Here is a 27,975-nt window from a genome sequence, read left to right on the forward strand (position 1 = left end):
TGTTTTCCTTATTATTATCGATTATGATATAATGATACCACGTTTTTTTCACATCTTTATTTTTAGTTACTACTTTGTTTGTTTGTATTTTGGTGTACAATAAAGAATATTATTATTATTAAAGACACGTTAATGGACAGAAAATATCATAGAAATAAAAATTTGTAATTCTACTTTTTATAATTATCTTTGATACACCTATTAACATAGCATAATATGATAAAATATTACTCAGTCAAATTACTTACCTACGAATCGACCTTTAAAATATACATTTATCTCAGAACTAGAGCACTTGTACTTATTTTAGTAATTAATTTAAAAAAATATCAATTACGGAAGCACTTGTCTTTCACAATAATTATGTCTAGACCAAGGTCTAATTAATTAGCCTAACCAACTCTGAAAGTTGCTAGTTTTTATTACGTTTGTAAATCGAATTATGAATCTCATTATATGAGTTAATTAGATAATATTTATAAATTATGATTTTGAGATTATTAAACTTGTATATTTTTTGATTATTGAATTTGTATTTAAGTATATTTTAGTGTTCCTGTCCGATTTACTGTTATTATCTATTACGTATTAATTTATCAAATTTAAAATTATGTATATATTAGTATTTAAAACCTTTTTAGTAGCTTATTAAAAGTTTTTAACAGGATAAGCAGAACTAACAAACTTTTCCTGTCCGAATAAAAAATTCAAAACCCAGCAGCGCCATCTATCTACTATTGTTGTCAATTGTGAATCTAAAATGTCCAGCCTCACAAACAAAAACAAATTGATATACATATTTACATACATACATATATACCTTAATATTTACTTAAATAAAAATTATTTATTGATTGTGTTTACAGCATTCAGTTGTGCCAAAGATAATTGAGAAAGTTGAGTACTAAGGAATTTTTGGAGTTACTGCTGGAATTTAAATAATTTTAGTGACAGGCGTATGTAATTAGGTGCATAAAAATCAAAAAATTACTTATTCAAGTAGGCTTTAAAAACATTTTTGAATTGACATTTTACAAATTAAAATTGTATTCGTTTTTTATAAATTAATTATACTTAATGTGTTGCCTCTACCAAATCGGAATTTAGATTCCGCAGAGATGAATGTTAAAAACGATGAACAAGAAACTCCGCAAATACTCTTTCAATAAAAAATTTAAATCGTTACATATTTAATCGTCTTGCTTTATAACATATAATCCCACATATTTTTATATATAAAAGAAATTAGGTAGGTACGTACATAAAAGTATTTAGGAAATTTAGTATTTTAGAAAATAACAAATACCGTAAAATAAAATAAATCAAAGATAATAATAATAATTCAAACTATTAAGTGAAATAAAAACATGTGTCTTTATTTATTTTTGTCGACAGTATAAAATTACATAAATAATTTAAGAAATCATATTATACAGTCGTGTGACTGATATTACGTCACTTCCGTTATATATTTTTCTTACGGTTTTAGTATCACATTTTTTTCAGTTCGGTCGCCCAGCCAAATGTCAAGCCTGCCGTAAGGAACTTCGTTCCAATAAAATGTATTGTTATCTTACCGTGGTACTTACGAATATGCAAGTAGTTGCTACTAGCTGACTTGACAGACATTGTCTTGACTTTTTTAAATTTTTATTAATATTTACATGACAATATAATTATTCAATGTATTTTTATAATTAATTTTACAAAGTAGGAAATATTAAAATATTAAAAAGCAATAAGAGCGTAGCAGAATTGTAAAGAGCCATAATATGATATCATGATATGATGATATGATATTGCATGGATATGACAATTACTAGAAATTAATATTGTTAGTCCCGTAGAAAGTTAGACCAAAAAATATGTGTATGTTTTAAGCGTGACACACAAATTGAATATTTTAACCAATTAGGTTATGACTGCGTTGAAATTTTTGATATGACGTTCAAAGATAATTAAGTATTATCAAGCCTTGTGTCACTTTAATTAGAAAACAAATTTTCATCAAGTCTTTAAATTGTATATGTTATATTTATTGTGATATGTTTTATCAGTTGATTGGTTTGTTTATTATGAAAATTATTATTCGTCAATACTTATTTATACCTTTCTATATATCAAGTTAAACATCGTCATCAAAAATTAAATTTCTATTATTAGAATAAACATTTTCGAAATAGATTTATTTTTACATTTTTAGTTCACATCTACCAATCTACTTGTTATAGATAATTAGGACTTTAGAGGTTAATCCACTACGCTGCTCCACTACGGGTTAGCGATATGTTCTCTACTATGAGTAACGATGGCTAACCGAGAGCTTAATGTGCTCTCCGAGGCAAGGTGGGGAGACCCACAAGGACAAACATCCAAACTGCAATGAAATATTTGTAGAAATATAAATATACATCCCTAGCGGGAATCGAACCCGCAAACCGTCGTTGTTTTAGGCAACTACTCGCACCAGTACACCAGAGCGGTTCTTGTAGGACTTTCGCGTAAAACTACTCAATCAAATAGTGCACGTTGCTACGGGATCGAGTACAACCGATATGTAGATATAACTAGTAAAAGATATTTGTACTGTGTTGTAACTGATGTACGCGTCCAGCAGGCGGAGTCGGACCGTGAAAGCGGCGCGAGTTCGCCGGAGGGCGGCGGCGGTCGCGCGCAGCTAGCCGAGCCGCGGACCCCGTCGCCGCGCGCGCGCACCCCGCACCAACCGCACTTGAATGGCTCCAGTGAGTTCGTAACACCGATTTATTTTACTTTTTATATTAAACGACTCACACTCAATGGCCCCCAGGATTTACTCCTGTGTCGGGGTTCCGGAAACACAATACACAAGCTCCAAAGCCTAGAGCACAGAAATATCTGTATGGCCAATACAAATGTATGACATGTGCGGGGATCGAACCCGCGACCGCCAGCGCAACAGCCATAAGCCATGTTGATGACCGTTGCGCTAACGCATCGTCAAACTTACTTTACGTAAATATATATATATATATATATAGTTATATAGTTTAATAACTATATATGTATTATATATAGTTATTAAACTATTTTTAATGACTCATTTGGATTAATGGTTTCAAACTAAACAGTAGTTAGAACAGTAGTAGGTAGAGCACAGTAGGAAATTTCTTGCTCGAAATTGACCGACTAGGGAAGGACCGCAGTCTTACAAAAGGTCAGGTGAGAAGGTAGCTACTTGGGAACACCAAACACCTCTGGGGAAGGGTAGGGGGTTAAGGTCGGCAAAGAGTTTGCAATACTCCTAACATTGTAGGCGACCATAAGCTACGTAAGGCGGACCGTAAGCTTAGGAAGGTAAAACTTAGATATTTTTTTGTAAATTTGTAAATATCTCTTAATAAGAATAATTTACAATATTTAATTGTAAATGTATGTTCTTTAAGATGGTTAGCGAAATGATAATTTGATAGTGTCGCTAAACGTGAACTCTCTTCACAGTGGCATCGATGTTTCAAAACCTGCAAAACCTGGCCAACATGCAGCAGAGCATGCCAATGTCACAGCAACAGATGTCCCAACAAATGTCTCAATTGGCTGCCAATCTCCAAGGCCTCACGTCCATGCCATCCAACCCTGTCATCAACTCACCGCTGAACTTGAGCGTTAGTGCACCAGGTAATTTAAACCTTAAAATTTTCAGGAATATATTCACTAGTTCTAAGTATTTAATGATAAATAAAATAATTAAAATAAAATATTTTTTGAATATCATATCAAAAATTGACCGCTCCAGCGGGGTTCGAACCCGCTGGAGCGGTCAATTTTTGATATGATATTCAAAAAATGTTTAGAATTCCTAATGTGTGGGTAACACAAAAATAAAGTCGTACATATTAAAATAAAATAAATTAAAATATGCATCGTCAATATAAGCCGATCCGTCCTTTATTATCCTGCGATCTATGGGGTCATTTTATGTATTACGAGTAGATTAAAATGATAAATCTACCTTATATTTTAGTCATAAGATATTTAATATCACCTATTAATCAACTATCGTGACAACTAAATACTACAACTTAATAGTAGATAGTAATACTTACCTATATATACATATACATTCCCAAATGCTATGCAAATATCCGAATGTAACCTTTAAGAATACGTGAATCGGCTATAATTACACCGCCTGGGAACTTATTATTTAATGCCTTTTCGAAACCGTTCACCGCTCACCTTTTCAATTATAGAGCGCGTCGGTTCACGCGCCTAATTCGTCTTTTTCAGCACAGAACCGTTCGCGACAGACGGTCACTCGACGGTCAGGAGGGTAGACGACTAATTAGACGGAATGGGATAATCAGAGAGACACGGTTTATGCATTAAAATTGCTCTTAAGTCGAAAATCACGTCCATAATTAGGTGATTACCGAAACCAATCGATTAATGAATCCAAGATAGCGGCTCCTCTGTACCGATCATTATACCTTAGTCTAATGGTTGAAAAAAACCTATTTAAATAATGAGAATAATTACAGTATTTTTTCACGAACGCACGGATATAACCTCTGTTGCGGTATCATTAACAGTTTTATTGTCTTAATAGACCTTATTATACATTTTTTTTCGGCTCTTAATTGACGCGCCGTAGGAGAGAGCATTTATTATAAAATGTGAAATGTCATGGTTTAAATGAATACGTTATGTTAATGCCAGTTTAACGGGCTTGTAAGGCATGCGGATAATGTTTTAGATTTTTGTGAGACCGTTTTGTTCGCGGTAAATTAGTCTTGCTCGGTTGCCGATGGGTTTTGTGTAAATTTCTATCGTTATTATTAAGCGCGTACTGTAGGGGATTGTTAATTACTATATTATTTTATTGTTTATAATTATGAGTAGAAAGTCTTATGTTCGATGCACGATTGTTTCATCAGTAACTAGTTGCCATGACGAATGATATATCCTAAAGCAAATAGTACGAAATTATTATTACATTTATAATTTATTACCGCGGCTTCATTGATTTTTTTAATGTATAGAAACAAATTGTATTTACGAATAAAAACGATAGGAAATTTTTGTATATAACCTTTTCGTAACGTCTTTATTTTTTTGACTCACATTCATCTTAATAGAAACACTTTTGCGTACTAAAATATAATAATATATTAAGTTACCAAATGAGACAATAAAAAAAGCTTAAAATGTTATATTACATCTCACAATTTTGGTATATCAATAGTAAAATATCATATACCTTTACCTAGGTATGGGCTCTCCCAACCCAGTAGGAAACAGCAACATGCTCCCGCCAGCCATGCCATCACCGATGCCGCAGCTTATATTGGCGTCAGGACAGCTTGTTCAGGGCATACAGGGCGCGCAATTATTGATACCGACATCTCAAGGTCAGTAAATAGTTAGAAAAAGTTTTTTTTTAAATAAAATAAAAGATCTCAAATTTAAGTAGTAAATATTCCGGTATTTTTTAACTGCATAATTCCAACTTGCTGTGTGGTTATGGCAGTAAAGAATATAGCCACCCCTCTCCTTCCGCGGGGTCGTAAGAAACGACTAAGGGATAACACAGTTCCACTACCACCTTGGAACTTAAAAAGCCGAACGATGGCGAGATTACGATCAAACTGCTGGCTTTGAAATACAGCACAAACGACAAAGCCAGCTCTGCGGTCGCCAACCCGCCTGCCCATCATGGTGACTATGGGCAAAACACATAAGTTGTGGAAGCCAATGTCCAGCAGTGGACTGCGATAGATTGAAGTTAACTCCAAGTTTGAGATTTTAACTAAGAAAAGTTCATTTATTTAAAATTAAATGGTTGAGCTTAACAAATATCTATTTAAGTATGTTTGCTCTTAAATAACTTAATTAAGTAAGATATTCTGATTATAATAATTCAATTTAGTGAAATAAATGTATTTTTCAAAACAGGCATAGCGACGCAGACCATCTTAACGATCCCGGTAAATCACGTCAACTCGAACGACCAAATGGTGAATTTAGCGTTGAACAACGGCCAAGTAGTGTCCACATCCCTAGCCAATCTCCAAGCGATGGCCCAACCTCACCAGTTACTGAACTCCAACCAGCAACAGACGCCAAACATTCGGCCAAACATGTTAAATCCAACGCTGTCGAATGCCCTTCTAAATCAGGGTTTGCCAAATTTTTTGTCCAACGGCGCCACCAATGCCCAAGAACTGCTACAGGCTCTACAACAACAACAACCGCAAACGAATCACAATCTTCTGCAAACGGTTCAACAGAATAATATGTCGCAGCAAATGCAAGGTAATAATAACAACAACAATAATAATATTATACTTTATTACACATTAAAATAAAGAACAAAATTAACGACACACGCAATTATTGTCATAAATTGTACACCTAGGCGATCTTATATTTAAAAAAGCAATCACTTCCAGACAACCTGATAATGCAAGGAATATTGCTATGTATATTGGTGGGCAGGTGGTATATAAATGTATTTTTGTTTCACACACAAGGTCGTCTGTTCCTAAAGTAAGCAACTTAACGCTTTGTGTTATAGGTAACAGTCGACTGGTACAGCCACATATTTTTTTTCGTCACAAACATATTACACCCAGACTAGGGGCGGGAATCGAACCCACAAACCCCGAAGCAGAAAGCAGGTTCACCACAAACTGAACCAATGGGTTAATTATTAATTTAAATATAAAATTTATCACTAGCCCGTTGGCTAATAAATTAAATTGATTAAAAAGTATAACAATTATACATACATACATGTGTATGTATGTAATATTACCAACATATAAATATATACACATGTACATAAATATATAAATAGAACTTCAAATTGAATTATCATTTATTAATCAAAGGTAGAAGATCGTCTTCGCCGAGACCTGACAGACATTATAAGGAGAGAGAAAACTTCGAGCGGTTCGCAGGAGGCTCTAGGGAAAGGAATGAAAGGGAGAATTCTGGATCATCAGCGCTTAACAGTATTAACAGGTAAGTCATATTAAATAATCAGATTTTTTTTTATTACTAGGTCGGCAAACAAGCGTACGGCTCACCCGGTGGTAAGCGATTACCGTAACTTATAGACGTCTGCAACAACCGAAGCATCGCAAGCGCGTTGCCGACCCTATCTCTAATCCTCCCCAGGAGCTCTGGTCACCTTACTCACCAACAGAAACACAATACTGCTTAAAACAATAATATTTCGCTGTTATTAATATTTTATAAATAATTTAATATATATTTCCATTTTGTAATTAGTGATATTGCATTTTTGTATTTTTTTTCTATAATAATTTATGCTTTCCTATTTAGGTAACACACGTATATAGTAGCACAACTGACCACTAAAAACTTAATAACGTGAACTACAAATTAAATTTGATACATCTAGCTATGTAATATTTATGTGGCTTCAGTACGGTGAAGGAAATACGTAAAGTTTATGCTTAAATTCGAGGTGAAACCGATACTAAACGTTCCAACCACTACGGACCAAGGACCTAAATAATTAAAAAAAACTAGCATTTAAAATTTACCAAGAAACACATAATAAATAAACACCTTTCAAATAAGACGTCTCATTATAGACATATCAATGTATAATGTTTATATTCGCAAAAGTAATTAAAATAACGTATTTAATATGGCAAATATCATTGTTTGCACTAACACAATAAAAATATAAAAATGTATGAAATATGGTACAAAAAACACATGATACTAACTTATGGTTATAAATGTTCTGAAACAAAAAATGAAATGCGCGAGTTTAGTTATAAAAGTGCTACACATTTTTTAATTTGTTTTATAAAAGTTTTAATGGAATACATTCGCAAAACTTTTTGTTTGTGATATAAAGGAGTAATAAGTATCGTGTTTTCTTAGGAGAGTATTGTAAAACTAATCACCATTTTTGGCTTCACCCGCTTTGTATTGATGAAGTGAAGTTGCTTGATTATGTATGCTTTATTAGTAAGCTGTGCGTATTACAGCCTACAACCTTCTTCGAAAAACAGACTGTCATGTAAAAGCAGTATGTTAAGAAAAAACACCTTAAGAAGCTATTTAATGTATTCGCATGTTTTAATACCTTTGCTGGACTCGCTATCAATGTCTAGATCTAATTAGTCGAAATTTAAATAAATCTTCTGTTATTAAATTTCGAATACTGTTTGTATTCCAACACACCAATCAAATCACGTTTTTCTTTTTTATAATAAGAATTATTTAAAACTAGCTGACCCGACAGACCTTATTCCGTCTTAGCTACGAAATATTCGTTCGTTATAACCAATATTTTGTCAATTCTATCCTCAAACGTCATAAGGTTACATTAAGAGTTTATATTGTCCAAAGCGCTAAGGTTTGATTAGATATAATTTTAAAATACTTAGCCACCAGGCTAAGTATTTTCAAATTTTCTGATTTTCCGCGTAATTTTCTTATTTTTTTTTTCTTTCATAAGAAACTTCTCCTGATAATAACAAACACAAAAAAAAAGAATTAGCCAAATCGGTACAGCAGTTCACGCGCGATGGCGTGACCAAGGGAAATATGGATTTATTTTTATATAATATGTAGATTTTGTCGTTGTCACATGATATTCACAGTTAAAGACGCTCAAACGAATACCAAAACAAAAATGCCTAAATATAAATTAAATTAAATATGAACGAACGATTTAAAAATTTAATTATGGTTTGCGCTTAAATATGATAATCAAAAAATGAATAAATACCATAAAATTGATCACAATATTTCAAAAAGCAATTCCTAGAAAATGTATTATAAATAAACAATAATTGAGTGTGACGCGTTTATTTGTTCATAGAAAATGTATTGAAGAAATTAAAAGAAGAAAAATAATTATTGCATCTAAAAAGGTCTCATTTTGGTTTTTATTTTGAGCTATTCTTAAATTTTAACGTAACGTTTAACGATAAACCATTATAATACAATAAGACTCATTAATTTCATGTTAATGTACCTTTTTGTTGTTTCAACGATAATAAAAACTGAGGCAGTACATGTGTGTTTTTTCAAGAATCTAGGGTTCGTAGAACAAGCGTGGAATGTAGGAATATTACGTAACGATAAAATAAAAATAAATAAATTGTTATTATACGGTTGAATTTTTTAAAAATTCCCTAAAACACGATCGATTCGAAGATGTTATTTTTCTCGATAACAACTCGTAAAAAAGATGATTGAAGTGTTAAATATTTTAAAAATGTTATAACGTCATCTTGCACGTATAGACTAAATAAGCCCTAATACAAATATCATATTTAAGATCTCAAATATTTTTTAACTAGCAATAATATATAATGTATATGTACCTATAAACCAAACCGTACCAAAACCGTATCAAATATGAAACAACGTAGTTTTACTTTTTGTAAGTATATTTCAATAAATTTAAAAAGCATGTTCAATAAAATTAATTATTTGCTTCGAAGCGTCTGTAGCAATAATTTCTATCAATTACAACTCGATGATTCTTTATTGAATTAGAAGCGGTATTTAATTGTGTTTTTTATTATAATTACGCGTTCACTATTATTAGTGTCATTGTTAATGAAAGTATGGTTGATCATATTTTTTTTATGTTAATTTATATATCTTACAATGATATTTGAATGAATTTGTATTTGAAAAAATTAGGTACGTGGTTATCTTCGGAATTCCTTTAAAAATGTTATACACATAATTAAATTATATTTAATTGAAATATATTATATGGATTAAATTATTCTAAAGTAAAAAAAAAAAAAAAAAAAAAAAAAAAAATAGAGAACGAAAAGAAGAAGAAGTTTTACTTCAACAATATGTGTAACTTAACGTTATTTTTTTTTTATCGTCATTATGTTAATTTTTCTCTTTATTTTTTTTTTAGAAGGTTTGTTTAAAAATATTGAACACAAAAAGACAACCAATTTAGTGAAGACGCTTAGAACTTATGCGCGTACTTATATTTCGAATTTATATTTATTTAATAAGTACGATTTTATTTTTGTGTTACCCTCACATTAGGAATTCTAAACATTTTTGAATATCATATCAAAAATTGACCGCTCCAGCGGGATTCGAACCCGCGTCTCCGACTGACCGTGTCGGCGCTCTAGCCAATTAAGCTATGGAACGATGTACCCGTTAAAGCGAAATTTTTGATATGATGATTTTTATTTTCGGTTTAAGCGAACCGTGGCGCCGTCTATAGTGAGTTCTTTACAGAGACCCGTAACTATTCAAAGTTTCATATTACAATGAAAATCTTTGACAGGAGACGACACCATGCTATTTATAATAAGTACGATTTTATTTTTGTGTTACCCTCACATTAGGAATTCTAAACATTTTTGAATATAATATCATAAATTGACCGCTCCAGCGGGATTCGAACCCGCGTCTCCGACTGACCGTGTCGGCGCTCTAGCCAATTAAGCTATGGAACGATGTACCCGCTAGAGCGAAATTTTTGATATGATGATTTTTATTTTCGGTTTAAGCGAACCGTGGCGCCGTCTATAGTGAGTTCTTTACAGAGACCCGTAACTATTCAAAGTTTCATATTACAATGAAAATCTTTGACAGGAGACGACACCATGCTATTTTTAATAAGTACAATTTTATTTTTGTGTTACCCTCACATTAGGAATTCTAAACATTTTTGAATATCATATCAAAAATTGACCGCTCCAGCGGGATTCGAACCCGCGTCTCCGACTGACCGTGTCGGCGCTCTAGCCAATTAAGCTATGGAACGATGTACCCGCTAGAGCGAAATTTTTGATATGATGATTTTTATTTTCGGTTTAAGCGAACCGATTTTTGATATGATATTCAAAAATGTTTAGAATTCCTAATGTGAGGGTAACACAAAAATAAAATCGTACTTATTAAAAATAGCATGGTGTCGTCTCCTGTCAAAGATTTTCATTGTAATATGAAACTTTGAATAGTTACGGGTCTCTGTAAAGAACTCACTATAGACGGCGCCACGGTTCGCTTAAACCTAAAATAAAAATCATCATATCAAAAATTTCGCTCTAGCGGGTACATCGTTCCATAGCTTAATTGGCTAGAGCGCCGACACGGTCAGTCGGAGACGCGGGTTCGAATCCCGCTGGAGCGGTCAATTTTTGATATGATATTCAAAAATGTTTATATTTATTTATTTTAAAATTAATAAAAAGTTACTTTCCAATACCAAATTTAAAAATGGTATCAAGCACAATTAAGTCAGGAGTCCACAAAGTAGTAAAGGGAGCTAGGTATAAAATAAAATATGACCGCCCTTGAGGGATTAACCGATATAACACCAAGTCAGCGCGGCCCAATGACAAATGTTGGTTGTAATTACGTGACAATGAGTGCAATTAGTCCCTCTGTGTACGTTACTAATCAACGGTTTGTGTTGGAATCGCCAAGTACGCTTAGACGGAATTCGAGAGGACTCTACTTTTAGAGCTAATAATACTATTTATATGTAAAGAACATATAATTGTTTTGAATAATGTCAATTATACAATAGGCTCGCTGTTTTACCAGTTTTGAGAATTGATAGACATTATTTTACCTAATATAGTATGCTATTTCAATGGTATGAATCACATTCATATGTTTTCCTATTGCAAATCATTATTAAGAATATATTCTATGAATTATTCAGCTTAAGCTATATAAATGGGATTAATTTTATTATAATACTATAGTTATTACGTAAAAACCATTAAAAAATCAAACCTAAACCATCACAACTCCACTAACTAAAAACCAAACTAAACCATTTGTATATGAAGGCATTGATTTCTGAGTGTTAAATAAAAGAAGTGTTAAAAAAGTTATTGGTGCCATATCCGAATTGAACTAGTTTTAACTATCTCCTGTTAGCTTAAAATCTACTGACCATCCGTAATCTTATTAAGTTTTAAAAATATCACCGTTTCCTAAGCTAATAACGAATAACAATTATATAATAATTACCTTATTATTATGAAAGTATTTTGATACAAAGAAACCAATTATGTATTATAAAAACATGCGTTTATTAACGCCTAAAACGTCAAAATAAATATCCGTGTCTAATCCAACTTATTATATAATGATTTTTAATTAAATTTGTATAATTAATATTTATAACAAAAAAGTCGAACTTTTTATAGCACGAATCATTATCATCGCAATCATATATCAACGATTTAAGTATTTTAATTTAATGATTCATAATCATTGAACATCGACGCGATTTCATTATTTATTATGTTTCTAATTTCATTCCATTCATTTTGAATGATAAATGAACATCGTGCAATGACAGTATTAGCATTTTAATTCATTTGAAATAAAAAGGCACGGATACCGATCTTATCGCTCAGGGGTGAGGTCCCTTGCTTATTACACGTCATTATTGTACTGAATGTAATAATCGTAATGATGTTGTTTTATAGCTGAAATACAACTGTATTTATTAAAAGATAGAAATGTTTACTTTACTACTTGTAACGTCTAGTAATGACGACACATCAAAACTTAATTATCATTTTTCAATGTTGTGCTTTATTTTCTTCTAAGTAACTGCTGAAGTTTGATCACGTTTTTCTATATCGTTACCATAAAGGATAACTTTGTTGAATAAAAATTTAGTTATTAAAAAAATGTAATTTTTTCATAAAATGTAACAGCTACTAGCAAAACTAAATAAACAAGAATTTTAGTGACGTCATATTTCGTATCTTAATTTTTTTATACGCGTTCAAGAAAAGAGTTATAGATTAATCTAAGTTGTGCGACAGTTTTAGATTAATATTTTTAGGATTCTACTACTAATCGTTTTGTGATTCACGATTAGCAAGATACATACCTAATAAATAATTGAGACGAAACCAGTCTAAATGAGACGTCAACAATATTAAAATTACTTTTTACTCTGTAATATTAACTAACCTCTGATATACCAATCGAGCAAAAATTATAAACGAAGTAAAAGTTTGAACAAAACTTGAATTATTAATAAAACAATTTTACAGTATTAAAAAATTGAATATGTAAACACTTATCTCATATTACAAGTAGAACAAGGAAAACGAAGTCCATTATCTATCTTAATGAGATATTTTATGCTAATTACAGACAGGATGTACTATACGAACGCTGCTTTGATATAATTACATAAGTAGTGTTCTATTCGCGTACCTCGTGAACAATTTTCTGGTGTTGACCGCGCGGAAATATTAAAATATACAAGTAGTTACACTTTACGACAACTTGATTTTCAGTGTGTCATGATGTTTTGTAATAGAAGTCATTACGTGTAACATTACGGAAGATTTAGAACCAATTTCACGGGTCTCAGATAAAGTTTTTTGCTCGCATATAAGTTATTGTTAAGCTATCAGAGACTTTATCAGAAGGTGTGACAAGCGAAAGCTATTTCACTTTAAATTCTTTTGGCTTCTAGCGTTTTCAATAAAAATATCTGATTGAGTAGTGTAAACCGTAGATCGTCGGTTTAAAACATTGCTCAATTTTTAAGTAATATCCTTAAGAATGCATCTAAAAAAAATCAGAGAGATATCAGAAAACTGAATTTTGAAAATTTTCCGAGACATATTAATGCACAATTGTATATTAAAAAGGTGTGTAAATTAAGTTCGAATCCTGCACAATAAGACAATAAAACATACTGTTACCCTATATGTATATAATACGAATATATATTTATTATATAGTTTTACTATTGTTATATTTTTTCTTTAAAATAAATGAATAATTCAAATATAATGTTCGCAATGTAATTCGTGAACCTCGCTTAGAAACAAGGGCTTGCCAAATTGCAACCGGTTTTTCACTTATTTTCAAATTTCTCGTCATAATGTATGTATGTATACTTAAATATTATTAATTTTATCTTTGTATACGTATACCATAATTTTATTAGTTACTATACAACAACAAAAAATATCCGAGAACTATATTACCCAGACTTACTAGTTTTCAAGTTTATTGTATCCAATAAAAAAATCCCAATAAAGGCTGTCTAATTCAAAGTTTACAAATGAGATCAGTAGCTCTTGAAAATTCAAAATAAACATATATTTCAATAGATACTATCTTATAAACGAGGTAGATTTATTGATATAGACTTATAAGCCTTTTTTATAACGTATAGTACTATAAGTATAAGAGTTTTTTTTTATATGACTGACTATCAACCAACTGTACTATTAGATGATAGTTTCATTTTGGTTTTATAATGGGCCGAATTTGGAGGTCTGGAGTCCTCGAGGCAATAAGGGAGTGGAGGTCCCTTGGCCCCAAGTTATTTTCCGAATAACATGGACAATTTTTAAAGGGTGAAACGCGAAAAAAAAATGCGAAAGGAAAAGTTGTTTACTAGTGTTTACTAGTCTGAATTTAATTTTTTTTCTAAGTCTCTATTGACGAGGCACCTCTTTTATGAAGGCCCCGGGGCTGTAGCCCCGGTTGTCCTCCCCTAAATCTGGCCCTGCGTGTACCGTATTCTTACATAAACACAATCAAAAATTTCAACGATAGATTAACAGTCAACTTAAATAAAATCGATGGTCACGCAAATACGAAAGCCGCAGTCTGTTTAACCGAAGGTCTTAATGCGAACATATAATTAGGTACGCTCGAGGCATTAAGTATTCCAGCGTATAATTACCTTAGCGCCCGTGACGCGTCTAATCCGAGTAATAGTGATAAATAGATCCTATGCGATATCGTGTTTGAATATATTAGAGTTTACGATGCCTTGTCTACTAGTGCAACTTGTACTATGCGACAGTACTTCTCAATCTGTATCCAAATCCATGTATCCAAAAAGAAAATATAAGCTCTTCAAGTACCAATATAATATTTTTAACGCACCATAAACATTTTTAAATACAATATCATCCAGATAAGTTCAATAGAGACTCGATATAAAGGAACATAGAAGACCGTTAAATCTTCTTTTGTTTGCTGTCGGTTATAAAGCTAATGACCTAATTGAAAGCTCATTGTACTTAGTAATATTTTTGTAGTTAACTTAATAAGTTTAGTATTCGAAAAGATTGACAACCACAGTGCGCTAGTCTCAAGGTTAATAAATAGTCAGTTAGATTTATAATCTTGTTTTTTACGTATGTATTATGTAGCGTATTTAAATGTTCAAGATTTTTCTAATTTATATTGAAACTTCGTACTTTTGTTATGATTTAATTTTGACGTATTACGTACTTCCGTTTTGTATATAGCGATGAGTTTGTTTGTCGAAATTTGATTTGATTTGTTTTGAAATGAATTGCTGTAATTTGATTAGTTTTTTCCAATTCTCACATTATATAACAATTATAGAGAGTTACGTCATAAATAAATTAGACTATATGAAGTTATTAGAATGCTTATCAATTATTAGGTATTACATACTTCTAAATGAATTCCTGCATTAAGAATATCGTCATGCTCGTTTCTGTTTTAACCATTAATCTTTCCAAACAGAGACTATTTTTAGGACAACACATATTAGTAAATAACAATTTTACGCTTTAATACAATAATACATATCTAGGTAACAAACTCAACGTGACCACAATCAATTTAATTAGTATAAAAATATCAATTTTCCTTGTATAATTGAGTACAGTGAAATATAAAAATTCACTCTCTTTCGTAACAATCTTATTTATAGGTGAAACAATATCACTATTAACAGAACATATCTTAAACATGTTTTAAAACAAGTTCTGTGAGCACATTATTTATTCAAATTTTATCATAGTATTATATTATAAATAGGAATAGATAAAGAGTTCCTGATGCTACTAATTATGTTTTAAATTACATATTTTTTATTTAGATAATAGCCCATAACGACTGTTATTTAATTCCTTACACGCTAATGTAACAATGGAATTATTAAAGTAAGATTTTACTATTCGATTGTACCGTGCATCCATTAAGTGAATTTATATGTGTGCGCGTAGGTACTTCAAAGACATTAAGTTAATGCGACCTCATAATTACTGGCTGGAAGCATTAATTCTCGCATCCATAATTAAGTTTAATACCTCATTTCTGTTGGCCTACAATCTAGATAAATATTGTATGTCATTTGGCGTCTATTAAAGTTACATTAAATCGTTGAATCATTGTGAAATACGGGTGTAACGAAAAGTCATACATATTTTTTGAGAATACAATATACGTACCGTCGAGGTCGAATTTGAATATATTTGGAAACATACGTTAAATTGTATTGTTTCTAAACGTAACGCACGCTCTATAGCAATGACGTAACAAGTCGGTAATGTGGTCGTGTGCACTTCTTAGAAATAAGTATATGGAACATAATGATAAATTATATTTTCTTGGCAATTCGTATAAATTTATTAATAATCATGAGAATGATCTTATATTAATATCGATATGGATTTAAATTTAGTGACGTATAGATAGAAAAATTGTGATGAAAGGAGTATCTATTTTACTTATTTTTGTCGGTACAAATCGCTTTTTTTATATATCGGGCAACAAACGTATGGCTAACCTGATGGTAAGAGATTACTTTAGCTTACACCAGAAGCATCGCAAGCGCGTTGCCGACCCAATCCCCAATCCCCCTCCCCCCTAGGAGCTCTAGTCACTTTACTCACCAACAGGAACACAATACTGCTTGAAAACAGTATTATTTAGGGATCTTCTATATCTAGGTCGAGGTACTACCGCAGTCGGGCTACTCCATATTTTGATCAGAAAATTCTTGCTGCTGCTGCAGTTATGAGATTGTACTATACTAGTAAAGAAGAAAACTCTCAACAGCTATTTTAATTGCTAAAAAAAGAAACAAAAATATATGGATTCTCGTTATTGTAACAATTTGACAGTCAATTTATTATTTTGTCTCGAGCTATTAGTATTAAGCTTTAATCAAGCTTACCGACTTCAAAATACTGCGAAATTCTAGTTAACTTTCAGCGTATAATGTACAAAAATCGTTGCGTATATTTCAATTCATATTTAGACATACATTATACATTTTTTTAATCTTCAAATTATGCAATGAGAGTTACAACGTGTGAAACAATCGGAAATCCACGCTAATTATAATGAAGATAACCTTTGAAACAAAAATTATCCTGTCATGTTTCTTAAATGCTTATTTGTTTTAAAAGTATGTTCACGAAGTATAAAAATTTTGACAGTTACAATGATGTAACTACGTCCTAGAAATATTACTAAAAATATACTCATAACTCACCATTCTAGTTTTGACTTCCACTGCTTGCTTTAGATTATAATAATATAAAAGATTGGTCTTTGTTTGACTCGTATCAATGTTTACGACTTTTATAGATATTCTTAACAAATTTCACTATGCATATATTCTCGTACATTAATTTGCTGTGTTAAGGCCTCTTCGTAATCCTATTTGATGTACACTTTTTATAATAAACTATAATAATTGTCATCATCCATATAAAACTTTACTATAAATTTTAACCAACACGAACTTTTGCACATTAAGTTCGAATAAAATTCTTAAAATACCTTATAGTAATTACACATTACCTATCCTATAACATAATTACGTTTTAAATATCTGAAGGTTTGAACGAACGAACTGAGAGCCTTAGGCGTTTATAATTATTGCGTTGTGCAGTTTGTAAGTCGTTATAATGCGTTTTATTACTCAACATGGAAACACGGACGTTGCCAATTTTTGATTCGACATACCATTAAATTTATATTAATAAGAAAGTTAGCTCTTTCTTAATAATAGGCATGTTATTTCGAAGTTTATTAATTTATTTTTATTACATTTTGTTTTTTGTTTTTCGTTTGATTCTTTATTTGAATGATTTATGATTTTGATTTATTATTTTAAATAGAATATAATGTAAAAAATAGGTGTTAATCTTTCTTTATTGCGGTTTGTTAACTTTCTAAACTATTTAAGGTGTCTCATTCAATAAAAAAATTAAAGAGAATTATTTTGTAAAAACTAGTGCCATTTCTTTATTTCTTTAAGAACTCTCTTGTGCTAAAATAGAGATAGAGTACTCAAATAGTTACTTTTTCCCTTGGTTAGTGAGGTATTCAGAGCTCATTGGATTAAGTATGTGAATCAAAATCAAGGTCAGCACGGCAGGTAGCTTCTATGACCACTACACCACACCACAGAGCCGCTGTCATAAAACATTCAAGTTCAAGTTCTCGAGCAAAGTCGGAAGTACGTCATACGGTGCATATAATATACATATATCGTAATTAAAAACGTCATAGCATAATTTTCTACAAATTACTTATGATGTTTGTTATCTGTTACAAACGTGCAATTACGGTATTACCCCTAGATTTAATATGATACCTATGAACAGCTATTATTTTTTTATAAAATTGAGTTATAAAAAACCTTTTTTGTGTTTTTATTTAATACTTAGTTCTAATTATGAAAATATAATTTAATGGCGGTTGAATACGTTTCTGACGTATGTCAAATTAATGAGACCGGTGACGGAAATAAGTGTAATAATTAGTAATTATGCTAGTAGGTACAGTTTCGTACTAGTGATCTTATCACAAAAAAAACGTGTATTTGTTTTTTTTTTTTGTTTATTAATTAATTATACTTTGTTATTGAAATTAAACTATAAATACAATATATTTCACAACCACATACCAAAATAAACCTTAAACATTCTTTCATAAGAAAATTAATCAGGTATCTTTTTTTAATTTATTTATCAAAACGAGGTCGTATATGTCGGGATATTGAATTTTTTTTCACCCAAACTGTTATTTACAAAATAATTATCTCCGAAAAGCGTAGTCTCGTCGAGAATCTAACGTGTTGATAAATTGAAGAAACAATTAATGTTTGCGCCGTAGTGTGAGTGACTCAAGTGTATGATAGATGTACATGTTTAGGTGTGCTCGGTTTTGTTCTAGTGGAAACGTGTGTGTCAAGGAAATTGGTTCGCTAGAAAAATGTGCACTTATCTTTTAAAACGATTTTAATAAATTACTTTTATAGAATATTACATAAACAGTTTTAAGGATTTTTTAACGATACAGAGAGTAGATTATCCGAAGGGAGAAAACTATATAGCTTAGAAGCCTTAAGCTTTTATTGATAATTAATTTGAATAATAAATCACCGAATATTTTTCATTAAAACACAATAAAGACGCGAAATATTGTACATCAAAATTAATCGATAAATAAAAAACATCGTTTCATAAAATATCAATTCAACAAAAACACAAAAGTGATAAAACTAGGATAAAAAAATTAACTTAAAACACAACTAAACAAAATTCGTAACGCGCACTGTGTCAACGCATATCGACATTAAAAGTCACTCGTATTTATTGTGTGCAACGGATGAGGCCCTAATTAGCCCGCAAACATCACTAATGCAACGACGCACTTAATGAAACGTGCCTCATTTAAACATCGCCGCGAACGAGCCGCGACCAAGTTGCAACACTATTGTTAACAGCGAGGACTTAGAGATAAAAAAAAACTGCTTTCATAAAACGTTCCTTTAAAAGGATACACTGTTTTAGTATTATCATTTTATAATTAAAACGAGTTATGCTTTAAGTATAAATTATGACACTAATGACAGTGTTGCAAAATTGTTGTCTTTTGTTTTTTATTTTTTTACGTGATTTACGTTTGTTAATTTAAATTTCTCTTTGAAATTATATTGTTGTTTTTACGTTCATTCTTCGTGGTAATTTCGTCGTATATGGTATGATATTTTAAATTAACAATTAAATATCGTTATAAATGTCAACTTATGGCCAGTTTCAATACTCTATCTATCTCTAAATTTGCTTACTAGAGATAGAATTTTGACGTTAACTCCATATAAATTGTGTCAAAAATCTATCGCTAGTAAGCAAATTTAGAGATAGATAGAGTATTGAAACTGGCCATTAGTTAGCTCAACTATAAGTGTTTTAGTCGCTTTTTTGTGCTTAATGAATTGTAAATACCAATGATCATGACCTATTGATTGATTTGTGTTTTTAGAAACGTTAATTATTAAATATAAGAAAATATAATTACCTATATATTTTGTAAGAAATAGCCGTTAAAACTTTAACATAAGACATAAAAAACATTGACAGTTATAAATTGTGTAATATTAATATTATACACAATGCTAATGAGATGTGTGTCAATGATTTCTACACGTACTAAGTATAACAATACTTACATTTTTACTATCTTACTATTAGTCGATTAGCACTTTACCGTTTTTAAGTGAAATAATTGGCTTATCTTAGATATTGTAATTGAAGTTAACGTAAGTAGTATCTTACAATTCAACTACAACACTGTCTATTATACCCATACAACATCATACACCTGTTACAACACTAAGTGACTACTGTCCTCACAACGATAGTGTTGAGATTTGGTTTGACTTTTTTGTTCATACAACTAGTCCTAGTTACCGACCGGTAAAGAAGCGTACGGCTCTCCTGGTATTAAGCGATTACCATAGCTCATAGACGCCTGTAACACCAGAAGTATCGCAAGCGTGTTGCAGACCCACCCCAGACCAATCCCCTCCAGAAGTTCTGGCAACCTTACAGGAACACAACACGTGTCAAGTATGAAAGCAGAATTATTATGCTGTGATCTTCTATAAGGTCGAGGTAACTACCCCATTCGGGCTGCTCCAGATTTTGAACAGGACATTTCCTGCTGTGCCCTACCTCAGTGAAAGATTAAAGACTACAACTACTACACTTTTAACTGAGGTAGGGCACAGCAGGAATTCCCTGCTCAAAATATGGAGCAGCCCGACTGGGGAAGTACCTCGTCCTTACAGAAGATCACAGCTAAACAATACTGTTTTCAATCAGTATTATGTTCCTGTTGGTGAGTAAGGTGACCAGAGCTCCGGGGGGAGGGGGGGATTGGAATTGGGTCGGCAACGCGCTTGCGATGCTTCTGATGTTGGAGGCGTCTATAAGCTACGGTAATCGCTTACCATCAGGTGAGCCGTACGCTTGTTTGCCGACCTAGTGATATAAAAAAAAACAAAGAGTCATTTCTTCTATAATTTATACATTAATATTTCATCCAATGATATAATTACTAGCTGTGCCCGCGACTTCGTCCGCGTGGAATTTAACAAAAAAGTTATTGTTCAGTTCGCAGATATATAAAATTAATAGAGGTCTAAAACAAAAGTAGCCTAAGTTACTCCTTATTACATCGGCTATCTGCCAGTGAAAGTCCCGTCAAAATCGGTCCAGGAGATAAGCCGGAACAAACAGACAGACAAAATTTGTAAAAAATGTTTTTTTGGTATATGTACCGTGTATCCATATGCATTACGAAAAAGTATATTAAAATATTTATATGATGCTCCAACTGCATTAATACTACAGATTTTTTTGCCATTTACTTTTATATAACTGACGATTAATAAGTATTAAGTAGAAATGAGGTAATTCAAGCGAATAAAGTTGCAAGAAACCAACGTGGTAGTTAATACAATTCTACGAATCTTATAAGTATTTAATAATAAAATAAGTAAATTACTTTTCAAATAGGCCTTATAAAAAAGTTACACTCCTAAGAAACTTCGATTGTTAAATAAAAGTATTACATTATTACATTCGGGTAAACAAACATCTGCTAAACGTAAAAACTAGAATGTACGACATATTATAGTTTTTACTTAAAATTTACTAAAGTACTATCAACCTTTTTCATCATTAAAATTCCTGTAATCACCTTTACTATTTATGTGTTATTACTTCAAACGTATCATTAAACACAGTGTTGTGGTTTTTGTGCAAAATAGATTTAACTGACGTAGGGCACAGCATAAAATCACAACATCTGGAGCAGCCTGACTGAGGAAGTACCTCGACTCGTTCACGCACTTGTATAAAAAAAAAGATTATTGAAAAAAAAAAAACTTTTTAACAGATAATTTCAACCTGAACTGACATTTTAATGTCCAGAAGACATTCGATTATTTTTCGCTATTTGATGTTTTATCTAGAGGTAACTTATTTCGTCAATTTCATTTCAAATATCTCGATAACATACTTTATACGTTGAATATAAATAAAATTAAAAATAAAAACATAACGAAAAGTAATAGAGAAGCAGATATAACAATTACGAATTAACTTATACTTTTGTTCTTTCATAAGTAATTAATTTATTAGCAAGTAAGCCGCTAAACGCTATTAGAAATAAGAGTAAGAAAATATCAGAAATCATAATAAAATAAAAATAAAAATCTTGGCCACAAAAAAATTGGGGTGCCCAACCTTATAACATAGTGGTTTGAAAAAATAATTTACAACCAATTCTCATATCTACCAAATATACAAAAAAAAACCCCTAACACTGTGACACGAAAATATTATATATTCCACTAGCTGACCTCGCGATCTTCGTACCGCCTTATTTTTTTTCTTAAACATAATAATTATATATATCAAAATAAAATACAGCCTATATTTCTACATGGTATGCAAATTTGATTAAAATCGGTTAAGTAGTTTAGGAGTCCATCGCGGACAAATAACGTAACGCGTAATTTATATGTATTATAATTAAACTTGGTTAAATTGGTTTCGATGATCAGCAGAAGCATCAGCACAATTTTTTCAACAATTGGAAATTTAGAGATGGTTAACTCTTTTAAAAATTACCTTCTTGATGTATACAAAGCTAAAGAGATTAATAATATTACTGCATAACTGTGTTTGTCTTTTGACAAAAAAAAAACGAATCTCAATACGCATCATCATCATCACTATCACTACATAGTATAAAACAAAGTCGCTTTCTCTGTCCCTGCACATGTATGTACGCTTAAATCTTTAAAACTACGCAACGGATTTTGATGCGGTTCTTTTTAATAGATAGATTGATTCAAGGGGAAGGTTTATATGTATAATAACATCCATTAAATAGTGGAGAAATACTGTTATTTTTGAGTTTTCTAATGTTATGTCGTAAATAATAATTATTTTTTTCGCTTAAATTGCAAACGCAGGCTGAACCCTACGAGATTTATCAAAATAATGTACTAAGTATTGTACACATTGAAAAGGTCTACAGAAAACTCCGCGATAGTATATACCTATCTCTTGTGGATATCCCACAATAACATTTTTTTTTGTCATTTACTTTTTACGACAAATAATGGCTAATTTTCGAAGCGATTTTAACCAATACAGCATTAATCCTTATCCAATTAAATACCTTAAATATATTTTTTATTTAATATAGATCTATAAGGCCCTTTACAGCATATGATTTAAATGAATATTTTTGAAGATATTACAGATTTAAAAATCGCGGTACGTAGCGTTTGCGGCGTTTCCGGCCGGCTTTTACTCTAAGTTAACGCGTGCGGGCCACGGGCAGTAATGATTAAATCAAAAATACTGGATCGATTTTAATCATTTTTTCAGTGAATGACATAGGCTATAATTATATTTTATACCCGTGCGAAGCCGGAGCGGGTCGCTAGTTTCAAATAAAGTAGAGTTATCAAAATAGGTACACTACATAAAAATCGAATTGAAGTCGGTTATAATTGGGTTTGCTCAAAAAGAAAAAAACCCGATATCAGTTACGTCGAACGTCAAGTAAATGCACGTTATCAAAGATTATTGTTATTATTGCGGTCCATCCAGTCAAATGTTCTGAGGTAACATACACAAATTTAAAAAAATGGCAATCGAATTGAGGACCTCCTTTTTTGGAAGTCGGTTAGAAAGGAAGGAAATTACATTGCACTTGTACTTATCAGGCTCGCAGCATCAAACGGCGAGATAACAATCACAACATCTCATTCGAACGCGGGCACGACAAGCAGCACTGGCAGTGTGGGCTCCGCGCCCACGGCCTCGCCGCACCCCCCGGTGAAATTGTCACCCGGCTCCGTGAAGTCACCGGCCCATGATGATGGAGATTTACTGGCTGATTCGCCAAGTAAGTAGAACTTTTTAACATCCAATAAAGCAACAATGTTAATAAATGAAAACTGGCAACCTGTAGCCCATTCGCCTATCCTAGGCGCCAGTTTCGCCAAGCGAACCAACTTAAACCTGTTTATGATATTCTTATTTTAAAAAATATGCAACCGTTAAATAAGCAACTGTCAACGGTTACTTGACGCAACTGTCAACTTATGTTGCTTTTTAATTTATTTTCCTTGATAACGTCGTGTCGATGTAGTATGAACTAATAAATATATTATGAAATTATAAACATACGCTTCTCAATATAAAGTATGTATAACATGTAACGCAGGTTCTCACTGGTAAAATATTAAAAGATCATAATCATTCGTATATGATAAATCCTAATTGAAAACATTCGATTTTATTTTAGACCCTATTTATTTGAATCTTCGTTAAGCATTTGTTCTCTAAATTTTAAATCAACCGATTTAAAACAAAACGTAACTGTCAATTAGAAACTGCAAGTTATTTTAGACTTTTCTAACTAGATTGTACTCATCCATAAAAGTTTCCCGTTCTAAGCATAGGCGATCCATTAGCCGACTCGAACTATAACAATGTATAGTTATTTCAACTAATACTGTAAAGAGTTGAAAGTCAGACAATGTTTAGAGTTAGTCACTTTGTCGGTAGCGGAGTGCAAAGTCGATTACGCGTAAGGTAATGTATGTTTTAGTATATTCGCATACTTAAGTCTAGTATTTGATTGTTTTATAAACACTAGTTAGTATTACAGATTGATCAACTAATGAGTTAACGGTTGCATCAACTTAAGTTGCTCTGATTGCGTTGTAACTTGACTTAAGCTTAACTCAAAATTAAAAGAATGTGTGCTTTGATTTGTGGTTGCGAAAATTACGTCAGTAAAAGGTCAATTATATTAAATTCATTGATTAAGAGATGATCATATCATATCATCATATCTACTTCGCTTTCATTGGAAATAATAGTAATTATTATACCCCTACCATATAAATGAAAACATAACATAGTTTAGCTTGCCCTAAAACAAAGACATTTTTAAAATCAGACCAATATATCCTACGATTAAATTGTTCAAACAAACCACATCTTAAACTTTATAATATCTATATGAATAGATCTCCCTTTTTTGAAAACAGAACAACAGGATAACAAAATATTTGATAGACGATATTAAAAATATATCCGCCAACCCACATTGGAGCAGCGTGGTGGATTAAGCTCTGATCCTTCTCCTGGGGAGAAGGGTCCTCACATGGGGAAAGAGGCCCAGTAGTGAGATGTTACAGGCTGAAGCGTATTGAAATTATTGGAGGTCCAGAAATAAAACAAAATATAATTACATTTTTAATTTAAATTCAGTAACAGACGTCTCGCTTGAATTCTATTTAAAGTTGACTATTTTCATTGTCCCATTTCACCAATTTTGTTATATAAAACTTTTAACGTGTGTATCTTCAGCCATTAACCTACCGTCTGGTCTAGACTTTTATTTCTGGTGCTTGACCTTAAAACTTGACTTAGACTAATTTGTTATTCTAGGTCTTCACTAAATTATGGATTTTTAATTGGATTTAGGACGAACAATGTCGTTTAGCTTTTATTGTTGAAATTGCTTAGTGAAACGTTATGTAACATTTAAAAAATAATAATTTGTACTATACATAAAAGTTACATTGATTGCACGTATACTATAAAAGAATATTCAAAACTACAAAACAGCAATTAACTATTTCATATTAAAAAAGTGTTCGTTTTAATTATTTGAAACAAAAGTTTATTGGTCTTTTCAATTTTATTTACAGTACAATTATACTTACATTGGTACAATATCTCGTCTAGACGTCGTAAGAATGTTTTTCTTGCGTTTATCAAATACTAGCTTTACCCTGCGCGCGTTACCACGCTTTTTTATAATTTTTTTTTCGGTTGTACCAACTCAGAACCTTTGTGGGCTCATGCACAACACTTTGCTGAAGATCATGACATTATCAAATGCACAGTTTACGATTTTATAAAGGATAATGACACAACAGCAAAAATGTTTTTATAATCAATTTTTTATTCCTAAAGCGAGCGAAATTTACTGTTACGGTAATTATTTGAAAAACTTTCATAATTTATTTATTTATTTATTTTATAGGCAATCCGACAGCGTTATGTTACAATAGTATGTTACAATATAATTTACAAATATGGCCAAAATAGGATCACACTGATATATAAAAATATTATTCTTTATAAATTACATAACTAGACACTATATTTAAAAAATAACAGAAAGTAATGAAAAGTAAACGGCTATGTTCCGTATCCTCCACTGCAGTTAGAGGTGAGTGTAAGACATGAAAAGGTGAATGCGTGTTCGTGTAGGTGTGTGCATGTAAGACGAAGGTGTGTTAGTGTGGGTTTGTGTATAAATCTGTAGGTGCTGGTTTTGAATATTTTTGATAATACTACGAAAAATGCATCATTTTGATTTCTTTTTTAAGTGCCGTCTTCGTTCTTAGGTAAAACAGGTCTAAGTTTGGATACTGCGTGTTATACGTATTGACAATACGGCAGAGGACCGAGTTACGTGCGTAATTAGTTCTTACTCGAGGTGTATGGAACAATGGTTTAATTAATCAGCAACCTTTTATTATCAGTGTCACTCCAGCTTCTTATTGTGACCGTATTTAGGACCTGTTTCACGGTTTCGGAAAAAGTTTATCCTTAACATAAGTTACGAACAGAAGACACCAGAAGCTAAAAAGATAATGAAGACCTGTTTGCCTCAATTAATAAACTACAAGTTTTAGATTCACAGGTAACTGGAAATGTCACACAAATAAAGTGTAATTCAATAGTGAAATGCAATAATACATTACAAACTTTTATCAGCTGGATACCGTAATACGTCAGATAGCAGTATATATAGTAGAAATATAGAGGATAGTATCACGTGCTTACCGCGTAGTGCGACAGAAGTTCTGAACCGGGTAATTGTTTAGTGATGAGTGCATTGATTTAACGCTGTCTTCTATAACGTAAGATGTTACATGTAACAGGCGATAATCTTTATTGATGGTGTCAGTTCTTTATCGATATATCAACACTTGTTAACTTTTATTATAAAACAGAAAGTATATATAGAGAGAATATATATTTTCTTATTTATAAAAAATCTCTAGTTCTGTTTACAGTGTGTGGACTTTGCGTATTATATTCGAGACAAAAAACTTAGCTTATAGCGACACTCAAAAAATCTGGTAGAGCAGCAAAATGTCTATCACTAAATTTGCAAAAACTGTAACTTGATAGAAAACGTTTACTAGAATAAACATACAGTTTATAACCCTTAGGATATAACACAGGATCTTAGGAATAGTTCAATAATCAAAAACGTACATTAGAAGATTACTACTTACGTTCAAATTCACAAAGTTACAAATCTTCTCTTTATTTTATTAGTGTACATAATAGCAATAGCAACTATACATATGTAATGAAACTTAAGTATTTATAATTGTAGTTTTCCGTCATAACATTTTACTTTATATATTACAAAGCAATTTCAAATTTAGAAGTACTCTATGTTATCCGTTTGAAACCACGATGAAACATCCTAACAGTCGCGACCGCAGTCCATTATACTAGTATTTATTTAAATTAAAAACTTTTATATCAAACCGCACTGTAAATAAAACTATATTGTTATTTATATCAATCCAGACATGCCTATACATTGAAACCATAAATGTGTAACTCTAAATTCTTAAATTTAACACACGAATTACGATTTCCATATATTACGAAAAGGTTAATGTCGTGATAACATTATCGAATTTAACCTTAACATAACCTTTTTTGTTTATTAATTAATAAATAAATTCATAGATTTTGATTCGTATACTTATTTATGCCTATGGTTTTTCTTGTCCTGATTAAATACTTTTTGTTCGTATTT

General features: G+C 31.4%; 1 protein-coding gene across 1 annotated transcript in view; it reads left to right on the top strand.

Annotated features, from left to right (window-relative positions):
- LOC123656350 (POU domain, class 6, transcription factor 2) overlaps positions 1-27,975 on the top strand; it is a 161,792-nt gene that overhangs the window by 121,194 nt on the left and 12,623 nt on the right. The window contains exons 3-8 of the mRNA XM_045592044.1: positions 2,615-2,744; positions 3,481-3,657; positions 5,250-5,390; positions 5,935-6,294; positions 6,873-7,005; positions 23,831-24,012. Of these exons, the coding sequence (XP_045448000.1) occupies positions 2,615-2,744; positions 3,481-3,657; positions 5,250-5,390; positions 5,935-6,294; positions 6,873-7,005; positions 23,831-24,012 (1,123 nt within the window). The remainder of the gene's footprint in view (positions 1-2,614; positions 2,745-3,480; positions 3,658-5,249; positions 5,391-5,934; positions 6,295-6,872; positions 7,006-23,830; positions 24,013-27,975) is intronic.

The sequence above is a fragment of the Melitaea cinxia genome, chromosome 9 (assembly GCF_905220565.1).
Source record: "Melitaea cinxia chromosome 9, ilMelCinx1.1, whole genome shotgun sequence".
NCBI classification, from domain to species: Eukaryota; Metazoa; Arthropoda; class Insecta; order Lepidoptera; family Nymphalidae; genus Melitaea; species Melitaea cinxia.